The 13,399-nt window shown below is 41.5% G+C and overlaps 1 protein-coding gene across 2 annotated transcripts in view; it reads right to left on the bottom strand.

Annotated features, from left to right (window-relative positions):
* Positions 1 to 13,399, bottom strand: part of afap1l1a (actin filament associated protein 1-like 1a) — a 75,164-nt gene that overhangs the window by 19,943 nt on the left and 41,822 nt on the right. For both annotated transcript variants that reach the window (XM_038281254.1, XM_038281253.1), the window contains exons 3-10: positions 9,839 to 9,922; positions 9,658 to 9,737; positions 9,160 to 9,271; positions 6,356 to 6,451; positions 6,056 to 6,264; positions 1,359 to 1,538; positions 1,201 to 1,284; positions 680 to 755 (exon numbers count right to left, since the gene is read on the bottom strand). In XM_038281254.1, coding sequence (XP_038137182.1) covers positions 680 to 755; positions 1,201 to 1,284; positions 1,359 to 1,538; positions 6,056 to 6,264; positions 6,356 to 6,451; positions 9,160 to 9,271; positions 9,658 to 9,737; positions 9,839 to 9,922 — 921 coding nt within the window. The remainder of the gene's footprint in view (positions 1 to 679; positions 756 to 1,200; positions 1,285 to 1,358; positions 1,539 to 6,055; positions 6,265 to 6,355; positions 6,452 to 9,159; positions 9,272 to 9,657; positions 9,738 to 9,838; positions 9,923 to 13,399) is intronic.

The raw sequence follows: 13,399 nt of genomic DNA, 5'->3' as shown, positions 1-13,399 counted from the left end.
CAGCTGATCCAGAACGCTGCTGCCCCTGTCCTCACTAAGACTAAGAAAGTAGAGCACATCACCCCAGTTCTAAAGTCCTTCCACTGGCTCCCTGTATCTCAGAGAATAGACTTTAAAATACTTCTGTTAGTCTAAAACTCTCTGAATGGCTTAGCATCTAAATACATGCTATCAGTGTATCAACCCTCCAGACCACTCAGGTCTTCTGGCTCCAGCCTGCTCTGCAGACCTAGAACCAGAACTAAACATGGAGAAGCAGCATTTAGTTCCTATGCTCCACTTATCTGGAACAAACTTCCAGAAAACTGTAAAAGTTCCTTTAAATCAAGACTAAAAACACATTTGTTTAGTATTGCCTTCCACTGTTCTAGTTAAACAGTTCAACTAAAACATATTTTCTTTAGTCCAACTGTTTGTAATATTCTATTATTATTTCTGCATTTTTATTTTATTTTTTATGTTTTCCTACTTGCTTTGATTCTGTTTATCTTCCTGTATTTTAATCATGTAAAGCACTTTGCATTGTCTTTGTACTGAATTGTGCTATATAAATAAATTTGCCTTGCCTTGCCTTACAAAAACTCGATCCGCTGCAGTTTAAGTTCTGACATGACAACATTTCCAAGGAGAATGAAAACATGCATGTTTAAACCGAGCAGGAGGTGAAGAAATGTCTCACCGTTCTCTTTGCTGCTCTCCCCCACGGAAACGCCCACGCCGTCTGAATCGGACGTGTTTCTGTCGACAGACAACCTCTGTGGAGGGAACAAGGAAATCACAGTTTTAGATTCATCAACGACGTCTGAATCCCACCCAAGGGTCGCTCAGCATGAGAACAAGTTTGACTGACTTTAGGTTAAGAGTTATAAAGACACAGAGAAAGAAACCACCTATCATGTGTTTGCCCTCCCTCCGCGGCGGCGGCTCATCTGTGTTTCTGTGTCAGAGGCTTTTCTAGTTTATGTTGGAACAATTTTCCTGTTAGCTTCGGACGATTTTCAAAGGCTGACTCACTGCCGCCTCTGTCATTGTAGCATTAACACAGGCATCCTGCTTCACTGCGCCGAGCCAAACAACTGTTTAGGAAAATTGATGGTGACAGCACAATTGCTACTTAAATCCAACTTTTCCTCACCTCAGCTGTGTGATTATACCCTGGGAATAGAAATGACAGGGAAGCCTAAGCATGAACATCCTCACCTTGTCAAGCTCGGTTTTCCTCTGGGTGTTGGGAGATGTGGCTTCCTCAGGTTCCCCGCTTTGACCGCTTGCCTCTTTCACGACCTACATGCGAGGAGTCCATTTAAATGTCCCTAAATTCTCAGTCTACATTTTTTACACGAACATGTCGACTCTACCTTTAACCACTTGTGAGCCTGTTCCCTGCTTTGAACCGCCAGCACCAGGCCATCGCCGTTGGGTAAGGTGAACCTCAGCTCGTGCTGCTTCTTCTTGCTGTCTTTAGGTACGTAGACCACGGAGCACTGCGGCAGCAGGAGGTCGACGTAGGGACACGTGTCTTTGGAGTTCTTATAGCACTGCAGGAAAAAGGAAAAGTGTGTTCTGAGTTATTATAATTGCCAGCTGCTGTGCCATTCATTGCGAGATTCATTTTAATGCAAGAAAATTTTCAGAACTACGCTGGTGAAGATTCTCAGTCATCCAGGTTATAGTCATTCCAATAAAGTTGTTTTAAAAATCCACTGGAGTGGTGTCTGCTGTTCAGTACAGCGAGGAATGCTCTGATCTTTATCTGGAGAAACCGAACAACCTTTCCACAAATTCATGGCCCAACACAGTAGATCGCCCTCCTCTGGACAAGATTCTGCAGTACAACTACACTTTATGGACAAAGGACAGAATGTTCACATTTTGGACAAAGAAGACAGGTGGTTTGAGAGGGGTGTGAAGGAAGCCATCTATGATAATAAAGAAAAACTAACCTTAAACAGAGGGGGGGGGACTCAGATTTCAGCTTTCAAAAACCTACATAGATAGAGCTGAGTCCTTCCCGCTATCATCGCAGCCCTAAACCCTTTACAGGGGAACAGAGGACCTCACCTTTTCAGCCAGGCCAACGATTCCCTTTACCAACCCCCCTTTCAGAGACATAGGCCCCGTCCACACGAAGTCAAACCCTGGCCTAAACGCACAAATTTTTCACCAAACCAGCCTCTCATCCATACGAAGCCGGCGTTTCGGGGGTCTGTAAACAATCTTTTTTTTATTCAGCCTTCAGAGTGGGACGATTTTGAAACGCCGTTTTCTCGTTTCCATCTTTACACACTAACCGCATTTTTTTTTTACAACATTACCCAACATTTCGTCGCCTATTTTTGCTTTGGCACCACAGCGCCACTTACAGGCCTGGCATACATTTTGCAGCGTTTTCATGCATTCCTGTGGTCGATCACATTTATTTTACGTCTCCGTCTTTACGACAAACGTTCTGGAAAATATTAGCGTTTCGTGTTCGTTTTGACTTCGTGTGGACGGGGCCATAGACAGGTATGTTGAATTGCAGGCTAACAAAAGAAGCCAAACGACCCCCATTCCAAAGAGATTGACCCGTTTGTCCATTTCAATTTGCATGTTTTCTAAACAAAAACAAGGCTTTGTTGCGCTTCTGAATAAGAGCCTTAAACTCAAAGCTATTTCTGACATTTTGAATTGAAATAGCTTCCTGGATGGGAAGCGAAATGTCTTCAAACTTGGAAACAAAGTCCAGTGGATTGCTTTTTTTTTTTTTTTTTTACTTTTTTGGTTGTACAGAACTGTGATTGGGAAGAAATATAACTCGTATGTTTTATGTCTTTGAAATACCCAGTGAAACCAGCTCTCCTACAGGTTTCTCAGCTAATGTGTTTGTATTGCATATTTTGAGAGTTGTTTTCCTGTAAAACGTAGCTAAGTTTGCTGACATAGACTACCGTAATTTTGGGACTATTAGCCGCACCTGAATATAAGCTGCAGAAGCTAAATTGCATGATTTGTACATATACAAGCCGCACCGGACTATAAGCTGCAGGTTTTTTATGTTTAGCACAAACTGTCTTGCGCTCGCTGTCATTCTGTCTCGTACCGCTCGCGGTAGAAGTCTGCTTCCGGAGGACTTCCGCATTCCCGCGCGGCTACCGTACTTGTGTGTTGAAGCAAATGTGACGTCAACATGGTTATTGTTAAATAAGCCATAAGGTCGTAAAATGGGAAGGAAGTCGCGGCTTATAGTTTACGGTATATCAAGAGTATTTCAGAACTAGGACCACACATTGGAAAAAAATCTAAATAAATTATTTGTTCTTAAAATAAGTGCATTTGTTCTTGAGGAGGTAAGTGTGACACCTTGCCAACAGAAAAAGACAATTGACATTTATATTTTTTTTTAAAAACATGGCCTTCTCTTATTTCAAGTGTGTATTATGTAAAAATACTAATTAAATTGGCAAATCTTCTTATTCACCTTCTCAAATTAAGGATAAATACATTTAATTAAAATAAAAAAAATGTTGACTTATTTCTAGATAATTTTGTAGTGCACCTCATGATTAATTTATCAATTATTTTTGCAATAATCGATTAAATCAAGAAGAGATACTTGAGCAAATTCATATATTTTTTTAAATACATATTTTAATTGTGCATTTTAACAACGTAAACAATAGATATAGATTTAATTATTTCTTTAATGCAAATTTTTTTAAATATATATATAATGTTTATGAACGTTTATAGATCATATTTGTATTTTTGTCTAAATTACTGATTTGATCTGACTACCAAATCAGTTGATGATTATTTTAATTATCGATTATTAGAGAGATTAGCTGTTTCAGTCCTCCTATTGATCTGTTGGCCATGGAACATAATAAATTAAATACAGGTCTGCAGAATGATTCTATGGAGTCAGAAAGGGGTCAAAATGTTTTTAAACTTCTAAATCTTAGTTGAAACTGAAAAAAAGAAGTTGATATTGAAAGTCAATTAAAATTTTCTTCATAACTTATTGCAGTTTGAGATTTTATATTTTCATATTCGAATCCATTTCTTTCATTTTATATAATCTTTTTGTTTAGTTTTTAGTACTAAATTAAGAGGTTTTTTTCCAAGCTGAGGGGAAGAATTTAGGTTCAAGTCTTATTACTTTATGTTTGCTTTTTTAGTTTCTCAGATTATAAGGTAAAATTTTGAAATTCAATGTGAACTTATATTTTTTTAGTTTCAACTAAGAAACTGTTTGCGGGTTTACAAACATTTCGACCCCTTTTTGACTCCGTAGTTCAGCTCTTCAAACACTTAACAATTAATCCGCCTGGCTGTGTTTTAGGAGGTGAACCTCTGCCCAGCTTCCAGCATTTAGAAATTTTTTTAACCCGTTTTTCTATCTAGTTCCTCTTGTATTTAGTTCCACCTCTACCGTTTCGAAAACATCCTCGTAGCATAAAGATGCTGTTTGCTTGTTTAGGTGCGGGTTTGTTATGATAGCCCCTCAGTTCCACTGCATGTGGGAGCGGCATGTATACGCCCAGGTTCAGCTGCGCTGCAGCTTCTCTACCGCCACCCTGCTACTGGGAGAGTTTTCAGATCGGAGCGACTCTGCACTGCTGAGCTTTGCTTACCTCAGAATTTCATCACCACACTCCTTTAGTCAACTTATTTAACTTGTTCTACCAGCGTCTCATATGGCGCCTCTTCATTTAATCACCATAGGTTTCTTTTTTTCAATTACAGCTAAGAGAGTAGAAATATTTCGTTTTTTCAGTTACTCTTTCGATTTATTTGTCATATTTTTATGGCTGTCTTTTACCAGTATAAACATATGTTTTTATTACATAAATAATGGAAATAATTAATCCATTAATTCCAGTTGATGCGTTTTGTCCTCCATATAACTCAGGGAATTTGGAACCCTCAACTACAGCATAAGATTTCAATAAAATGCATAACTATTAGTGTTGCACCGATACCAATACCAGTATCAGGCGGGGCCTGGATTCTGCATTAAAATGGTGGTATCGGTATCGGCGAGTACCAACAAATACCATTTTGAGAGCCAAAAGTTTATTGAACTATTGTCACCCATTCCAGGTAGGCAATAAAACGCTCTACTGGATTCACTTTATTTCTTTTTCCTGCATCAAAAAGGTAGGCAGCAGCTTGACAAAGCCTTGATGGCAATTATTTTACATCCTAGTAGTATACAGTTCTTCATATATACACACATACATCATTTCAAACAGATGGTATCGGTATGGTATCAGCAGAGATGGCAAAAGTACTCACTTTCCGTACTTGAGTAAAAGTACAGATACTTGTGTTAAAAAATACTCTGGTAAAAGTGGAAGTACTGGTTAAACTTCTTTACTCAAGTAAAAGTAACAAAGTACAGGCTTGTAAATTTACTTAAAGTATCAAAGTAAAAGTAGAAACCACTTTTTTCATGCCGTTGCCTACATTTTAAATGGATGTCTGCCAATAGGACTAGATCTCCGTTGTGTTCATTTTCAATCATCTCGTCGTCCATGCTACTATGCTAACGCCACCGCCACCAAGCTGCAATGATTTGCCGCCAATGAATACCGTCGAATCTGTCGATTCATCTTGTAGTGTTGCGTCAAATGCAACGTAGATTCCCATCCAATTACATTGAATTTGGTATTGATGACGTGAAAAATAATAACGGTAACTCCATTGAAATGATTCAAAACTAAAGTAACGAGCCAATTTTTTAAAATGTAAGGAGAAGAAAGTACAGATATTTGTGTAAAAATGTAAGGAGTAGAAGTAAAAAGTCGCCATAAAAATAAGTAGTAAAGTAAAGTAAAAATATCAGAAAAATCTACTTGAGTACAGTAACGAAGTATTTGTACTTTGTTACTTCCCATCTCTGGGTATCAGTATTGGCCAATACTGCACAGCCGGGTATTGGGTATCGGTATCAGGGCCAAAAAATGGCATCGGCGCAATACTGATAAATATTTGTGACAAAATGTGGAAACCTTCTGGGAGTCACTGGAAAGCTGCTAATAATTAGGAAAAGAAAAGGAGAATCTTTTACCTGCAGCCTGTTCTCCCGGATAACGGTGAACTGTTTGGCCCACTGGCCGAATCGCTTCTTACGCAGCAGGAAAGCACAGATGCGACAGTCTCTAACAGGAGGTATGTTGCTCTCCTCTGAAGGCCACTGATGAGTGACGCCGGCGCTCCTCTCCTCTTCGTCCTCCTCGTACGATTCGTAGGAACTGCTCAGAGCATCGGAGTCATTGTCTAACGGAGCAACGGAGACGATGAAGGAAGGTTTAGTGGATGAAAAAGAAGAAGAAGAAACTGGGACGTCTGTGGGGGGGGTTTAGCTCACAGGAGTTCTTGCGGTGCAGGTTAACTGAAGTAGGCGGGGAAGGGTTTTCCGTATCTTCATAGACGTCGTCGATAGAGTTAGGAGGGCTTGACCTGTCTGCAAATAGAGGACACCAAACCCAACTTACTCAATATATCTTTACTTTAAGGTAAAGAGCAGGGGTAACCGAATCAATCCGAATAAAGAAAATAATCAACCAGTAAAGGACATTTTTTAATTATAATCCGTTACTTTAAACAGAATTTAACACCGAAATAAAATGAAGTTTGACTAAGCCATTCTCAAGCACATATCAAGGAGCTCATTTTGAGCCTGGATCCAGATTTATTGTTGATTCTGTTCATGGTGGAGAATCCTGCTTCACAGCAGCAGGTTGAGCCAAACATCCTCTAAATGTGCAGGGTCATCTTTGAGCACGCCATTTCACTTTTCTTTCACCAGTTCACCGCAGTTCTTCCAGCAGTCCACACTTTCTCTGCTCTCTTTATCTCATGGTCTTCTCCTTCTTTCCCATCGCCCGGCTTGCCACAGGTTTGCCTGCTGTGTCTAAAAGTAGCAGCAGCAGCAACACAGACTGACAGCTCATTGGCTCATTTGGATCACGTGCAGCCTGGAGCCGGACGCTCCCCAGGGCTTTACCGTATTAACAGGAGAAGAGGCGCAAGTGAAGTTAGACACTGTCGTTGGACAACATGCGGTAATTTGTAAATGTTTTAAATCAGGTTGGGTCCGGATCCAGACTACGGTCCGCTAATCCGTGACCTCTGGTATAGAGGACAATCAACTTTGGATATGATTTTAATTTCAACATCACCAGCCGCAGCACTGTCTCAGTTGACTTTCTCTGGTTGCGCTACAGTCCGTATCCCCGGCTCCAACTTAATTAATTTTATTTTTCATTAAATAATAGAGATGCAAATAAATAGAAATAAAAAGTTCTCAGATAAGATCGGAGGTGTATCTATAACTACGCAACCAATTTCATAAAATAAGATTATGCTGTCTATGTTAAATTAATTCATTAACTTTATTTTAATCAAAAACAAAATAAAATAGCACAATATCACACCAAGATCCCCAATAAACCTGCTTTTCAGTTGATTGCAGGCCCACAAACGTCCCTTTTAGGACGGCAGAGGTCCCAAGCGCCACCTGGTGGTTATCCGGGTACATTGCAGTTCTAAACCGTGACCTCTGGTATAGAGGACAATCTTTTATTTCCGCGTGGATCATCTAAATCAGTGGTCCTCCTAATTGTCAATCATTCTGGTGATATGTTTACGTAAGGTCTTCCTGTGTGCTCTTCCCGTTAGCTATGTTTTTCTGCGCACCTTCATGCATATCTCTATGGTTATGGAAGCAAATTGTTACCATATTTAAAATGAAAAAGCATTTCCAGATATGCTTTTTCATTTTAAGAATGTGGCTGCATTATTTGGCTCATAAATGTAATTGGTAATCAATCATCCTGTTTGCATTTTCATTTTCTTCTTTAACACTGCACATTTTATGCCATAATCAAAGAGAAAACACAGCAGACATTGCTTTTTCGTTTTCATGGTCTACCAGCAAAGTACTGTCCATAACTCGAAAACGAAAAAGCATTCTGAGCGGCGTGGGCAGCAGAGTGACGTCAGCAGCCGCTCTTCCTCAGGTCCTTGCTGCATTGGTGTTATGCCCAAAAATGCATGCCTGCTGAGGTATGCATCCCCAGTCGCGGGAGTGCGCTGGTCAAACTGGTCAAACAATGCAGCCACATTCTTAAAATGAAAAAGCATTTCTGGAAATGCTTTTTCATTTTCAAATTTTACATTTCAAATTGAATTGTGGTATGAATTTGCTAGGGTAAATTTAAAAAAACAAATCTCAAATGTCTTTTTCTTTTCAATTTTAATTAAGTAAAAGGATGAGGAGTGTTGAAGAAGAAAATGCAAACGGGATTATTGATTACTAAATTCATTTATGAGCCAAACAATGCAGCAACATTCTTAAAATGAAAAAGCATTTCTGAAAATGCTTTTTCATTTTAAATATGGTAACAATTTGCTTCCATATGTGGTATGCTAGGGTTTCAGACAGTCATTAAAGCTCACCTTTCTCACCGTTCTTTGAAAATGGCCGATGGTCGCAAGAGAAAATGTGTCTACGAAGTGTATGACAAGAAAAGAAAGGCCTCAGAAGAGGCAGATATATCCCAGAATGCTTTGTGTGAAGTGCTCTCCTCGCAAAGGATTCTGGGATTCCCTGTCACAGCTGCCCGCTGTCGCCATAGGCTGTCGCTACCCGACAACAGCGACTAATAACAAAGATGATGCACACTACGCAGTGCAGAAGGAGGAGTTACATGACCAATGTAGCAAAAAGCAGTGATCATCTGTCTGAACGGTCAGTTAACTGAGTTTGCTATAAAGTCCAGTATATATCCCTGTTCTATATAGTGATTGAGGCATTTAGGGGTTAGAGGGATGTTCAAGCGATGAGAACAGAAGCTTATAAACAGAGCATGCATGAGGAGAAATGGGCTTTTGCACGCTCTCGCACGAGTTTAATAGGTGTTCCCTCCATGGAGCCGGTACAGGGTTGTGCATGTGCATTTTCTTTAAAGTGAAGAGGGCGGGTCTTTTAAAAAAATCTTGAAAGTCCTCCACAATACCTTTAAATCTAACTTCTGCTTTGCAATTATAACTGAAAAAGGAAACACATAAACATATCTGGATGATTTTTACAAAAAAGCTGTTAAAAATTGGGGTTTTCTATAGAAAACTGTCCCAAAAGGTCACCAAGTTCATCTTAAATGTGCTGACCTCGTGTGATGATGTACTCAGGAGCCATGCCGGGACTGAGAGGCACCGCCTCCTCATAGTACTCCTCAGGAGGAGGCGTTGTGGGCAGCGGGGGAGGGGAGTCTGTACAGCTCTGCGAAAGGCAGACACATAAATACAAACAAAGTCAGGCTTCCTCTTTAGGCCAAGTTTCCACTTTTTTCCAAAGCCAAAGAGTAACAGAATCTAAACCTCAGCAGTAAAAGGTTTTCCATAAATTAAACACATGGGTGGATATCCTAATCCTCAGTTTTCCAACATCATGGTGACTGCTGATGTGAGCAAAACTGGGGAAATCCCACATTTATCCAACAGTATCCCTGTGATATATCATCGCTTTGAGTTCATAGTGCTGCGATTTCTATTTGCCAAATCAGGCGTAGAGAATTAGTGTAGAAGACAACAAAACTAATCTTTGTTGTGTTACATCTGCAACAGATAGGAAACATCGGAGCATTTATCTGGGATGGCTGCACTTGCCTGTTTTAAAGAGTCATCTTGTGTTTTCTTGTCGTCTTTCAGGTAATCTGTGATGTCCCTCAGGTCCCCAAGCTCACAGTCTGGGACAAACAAGAGAATATGCATTCAAAAGTTTAAAAAACTCAGGAGCATCTCAATATACACAGAGGTGTACATGTTGCTTCATATTGCTGGTGCTCACCAAATTTCTCAAAGAGAGACTCCACGAAACTTGTCCCATTTTTGTACACAGAGGAGTTCACATAGATGTAGTCTGGACCTGATTCTAAAGGACAGAGTCAGCAAACACGGTAAGGATATCTGCACAAAACAATGTGAGTGCAGGAAATAAAATTAACAAAGTAATCAAAGTTCAGTTGTAATAACAGTGTAGAAATACTGGATCCAGTTGGGCCCATATGAATGGACTGCTGTGTTTTTATTTTTTGGAAATTTCATAGAAATAGAAAAAAAATAGAAATGATTTACATCTCTAAGAAAACATGTGCTGTTAAAATACAGTTTAAGGTCATATTTGCAGTATTTAAGTGTAGACGGTGTATAGACGGTAGACAGAGGACTTTCTGGGCGATGCCAGTAGAACCTGCTGGAAAGAAAATAAACTGCACAAAAAAGCAGGGGTCTGTTAGCCTGATAAACCAGACTAAATGTGAGATTAAATGTGTAATTTAGTCTAGACCCGATGAATGAAACATCGCAAGATTGTTGATGAGAACAACCTGTTGTTTTTCAAACCGCTGTCTGTGCCTGTGAGGTAGTAGAAACAAACAGCCTGTCGGTAAAACGGCGAATACGTTCCTTCTTAAAAATGCATGACCGTAGAGCCTCTTCCTGCACACATTTCAACGAAAACACCACGTCTAATCCTTCCAAAACTGATTCCAAAGCTGAGTCAAAAATCGGCATCATACCCAGCGGTCCTTTGCACACGACTATGCCGAGAGAGGGCCGCTGCAGACGGGCTAATGTTACCCTGGCTGCAGTTAGCCTCGGAGCTCCACTGGTTGCCGCAGTCCTTCCAACTTTGGAAATATTTTTTTTAATTACGCATAAAATCTGTAAATGGACCATATAGTGACGATTTATATAATATTATAATATTCTCCCCGCAAATGATCTTAAAACATAGCCTACTTTTATTGAACAACAACAACAGAAAAGAGAACTTTTATCTTTCAAAGGAGTGCTCCATTCAATTCAATAGTTGGTGCCATCTTTCTTGTTGTGCTTTCTCCAGAGTCGTGCAGCTTTGTCATCACACCCTCAAAACTCCGCCTGCTTTGCACCCAAAAATTTAGGGCCTGGGGCATTGATCGAGGTTATACCCCTCGCAGGCAAAAATGTTTTTTTGCCGCTGGCGGCTGGGGCTAGTTTACTAGGCTACGGGTCTGTTTCAAAATGCAGGTTTACTGAAAACTCTAAAATTTTCTAAAACTGAAATCAGGCAAACTCTAAAGCCGTTTCTCAAGACACAAGAACACGAGTACGGACTCGTTTCCTCGCCATCAGAGCCAGCAGTCTTTCACACACAGCTATGCCGAGAGAGGGCTGCTGCAGATGGGCTAACGTTAGCCCTTGCTGCCTGACACTTCACTCACGCTCCGCGTGTTTCACAAATTGCGTGAAAAACATGTGACTACTATAGCCACTAGGTGGCAGTCTGAGAGCCGCATGACACCCCTCGCAGTCTGCTTCTTGACCAGACTGGGAGGGGTGTCACATATTTTACGGCAAGAGAGTAACACACAAAAACAGTATAACAATACGCCTGTTATTATCAGAGCAAGATTTTGAGGGAGTAGAATGATAATCCCTATGATCTAATGTGATAAAAAACGGTGTGGTAGCGACAGGTGGGTGCTTTTTTTTTTATTACAGACCAAGCACAGAAACTCTCGATGGATTTTAATGAAGTTAAAGATTAGCTTGACTTTTGATCCTCAAAGCTGTCAACGGCACTTATATTTTACAAAACTAAAGAAAATATATTTCCTTACATACCCTTTTGAATAACTTTGGCTTATCTTAATGAGGAATCAACTTTGGATATGATTTTAATTTCAACATCACCAGCCGCAGCACTGTCTCAGTTGACTTTCTCTGGTTGCGCCTCAGTCCGTATCCCCGGCTCCAACTTAATTAATTTTATTTTTCATTAAATAATAGAGATGCAAATAAATAGAAATAAAAAGTTCTCAGATAAGATCGGAGGTGTATCTATAACTATGCAACCAATTTCATAAAATAAGATTATGCTGTCTATGTTAAATTAATTCATTAACTTTATTTTAATCAAAAACAAAATAAAATAGCACAATATCACACCAAGATCCCCAATAAACCTGCTTTTCAGTTGATTGCAGGCCCACAAACGTCACTTTTAGGACGGCAGAGGTCCCAAGCGCCACCTGGTGGTTATCCGGGTACATTGCAGTTTTTTTTTTTTTTTTTTTTTTTTTTTTTTTACAGTGTCCTGTCTGGCAAGGTGGCAATAAGAATAATTGTATTGATGCCAAAAGGAGCCCAACAGATTTTACTTTCACAAGTGTAGCGGTATGGCAATTGCCATACTGCTCCACTTGTTTCATGTATATAAATTGCTTTATTATAATTATGCAGGGAGTTTTACAGTTCATATGGACACTGCAATGTAAGTAGAGCAGAAAAACAGAAGAAGAAGAAGGAAAAAGAAAAAGAAAAAAACAGGACAAAAGATGAAAGAAAGAGGAGATAGGAAGGAGACAATGACAAAACATTTTCAGTCTGCTTCAACACCTGTAATGAGATGGAAAAAAAAAAAAAAAAAGAACAGCACAACCAAAAAACATGGTACGAGATATACAATAAAGCAAACACCTTGAAACTATCGCTAACGTAATATTATTAAGTCTGACATGTACTCTGTGTTACCTGAAGATAAGAATGTGGGGTTTCTGTTTGGAAGTGAATCTCTAAGTACCTGAAGCCTAGCACCTGTAGTTGTTTGTGAGGGTGAACTTGTGCATGTAAAGTTTTAACCATAGAAAAAATGCTCAATAGTGGTTGTGGAGAGCCGGAGAGGCACACCCCCCAGAGCACTGAGTCCAGCGCCGGGAGACCCAAAGCCCCAGGCGCCCAAGGGGACCCCAGAAGCGAAGGCACCAAGGCGGGGCCAGCCCCGGAAACCAGACCCCACCAAGGCAGGAGGAGAGACAGCCACGAAGAAGCCCCCCAGCCACCGCCATGCCGGCGCCCCGGGGAGCCGCGGGGACGAGTCCACGGGCCCCGCCGGCAGCCGGCAACCCCGAAGTAGGGCCGGGCACCGAACACCAGCCCCCCCACGGCGCCGACCGAAACGCCCCAGCCCCACAGAGCACCGAAACACGCCCCGCCCCCCAGCACCAAGCCCCGGCGACCGGCCGCAACACCCACCGCGACCGCACCACCCGCAACACTCAGGCGGCCCCGCCCCCGGCCGGGGCCCATGCGCATCCGCCGCGAACCGGCCGCGAGCGCCGCGGGACCCCCCCAAAACGCCCCCCCGGCCAAAAGCGCAGCCCCACCCCACCAAGACTGATGCCAACAGCGCGCAACGAAACACACCGCGCACAGAATCAGCCCGAGAGCAGAAAAGCCGCCCGGCGCAAAACCGCAAGAAGAGCAGACCGCAGCCGGCGCAACCACCCCCCCCCAGCAGCCCGAGGGGCAGCACAAAGCCAGAGCGGAGCGAACCGCGCCGCCCCCCCACCGGACGAAGCCAAAG

Source organism: Cyprinodon tularosa, unplaced genomic scaffold (genome assembly GCF_016077235.1).
Source record: "Cyprinodon tularosa strain WSP-4 unplaced genomic scaffold, ASM1607723v1 ctg169, whole genome shotgun sequence".
In the NCBI taxonomy this organism is placed as follows: domain Eukaryota; kingdom Metazoa; phylum Chordata; class Actinopteri; order Cyprinodontiformes; family Cyprinodontidae; genus Cyprinodon; species Cyprinodon tularosa.
Note: the sequence above shows the minus strand (reverse complement) of the source record. Positions and strands in the feature narration are given on the sequence as shown.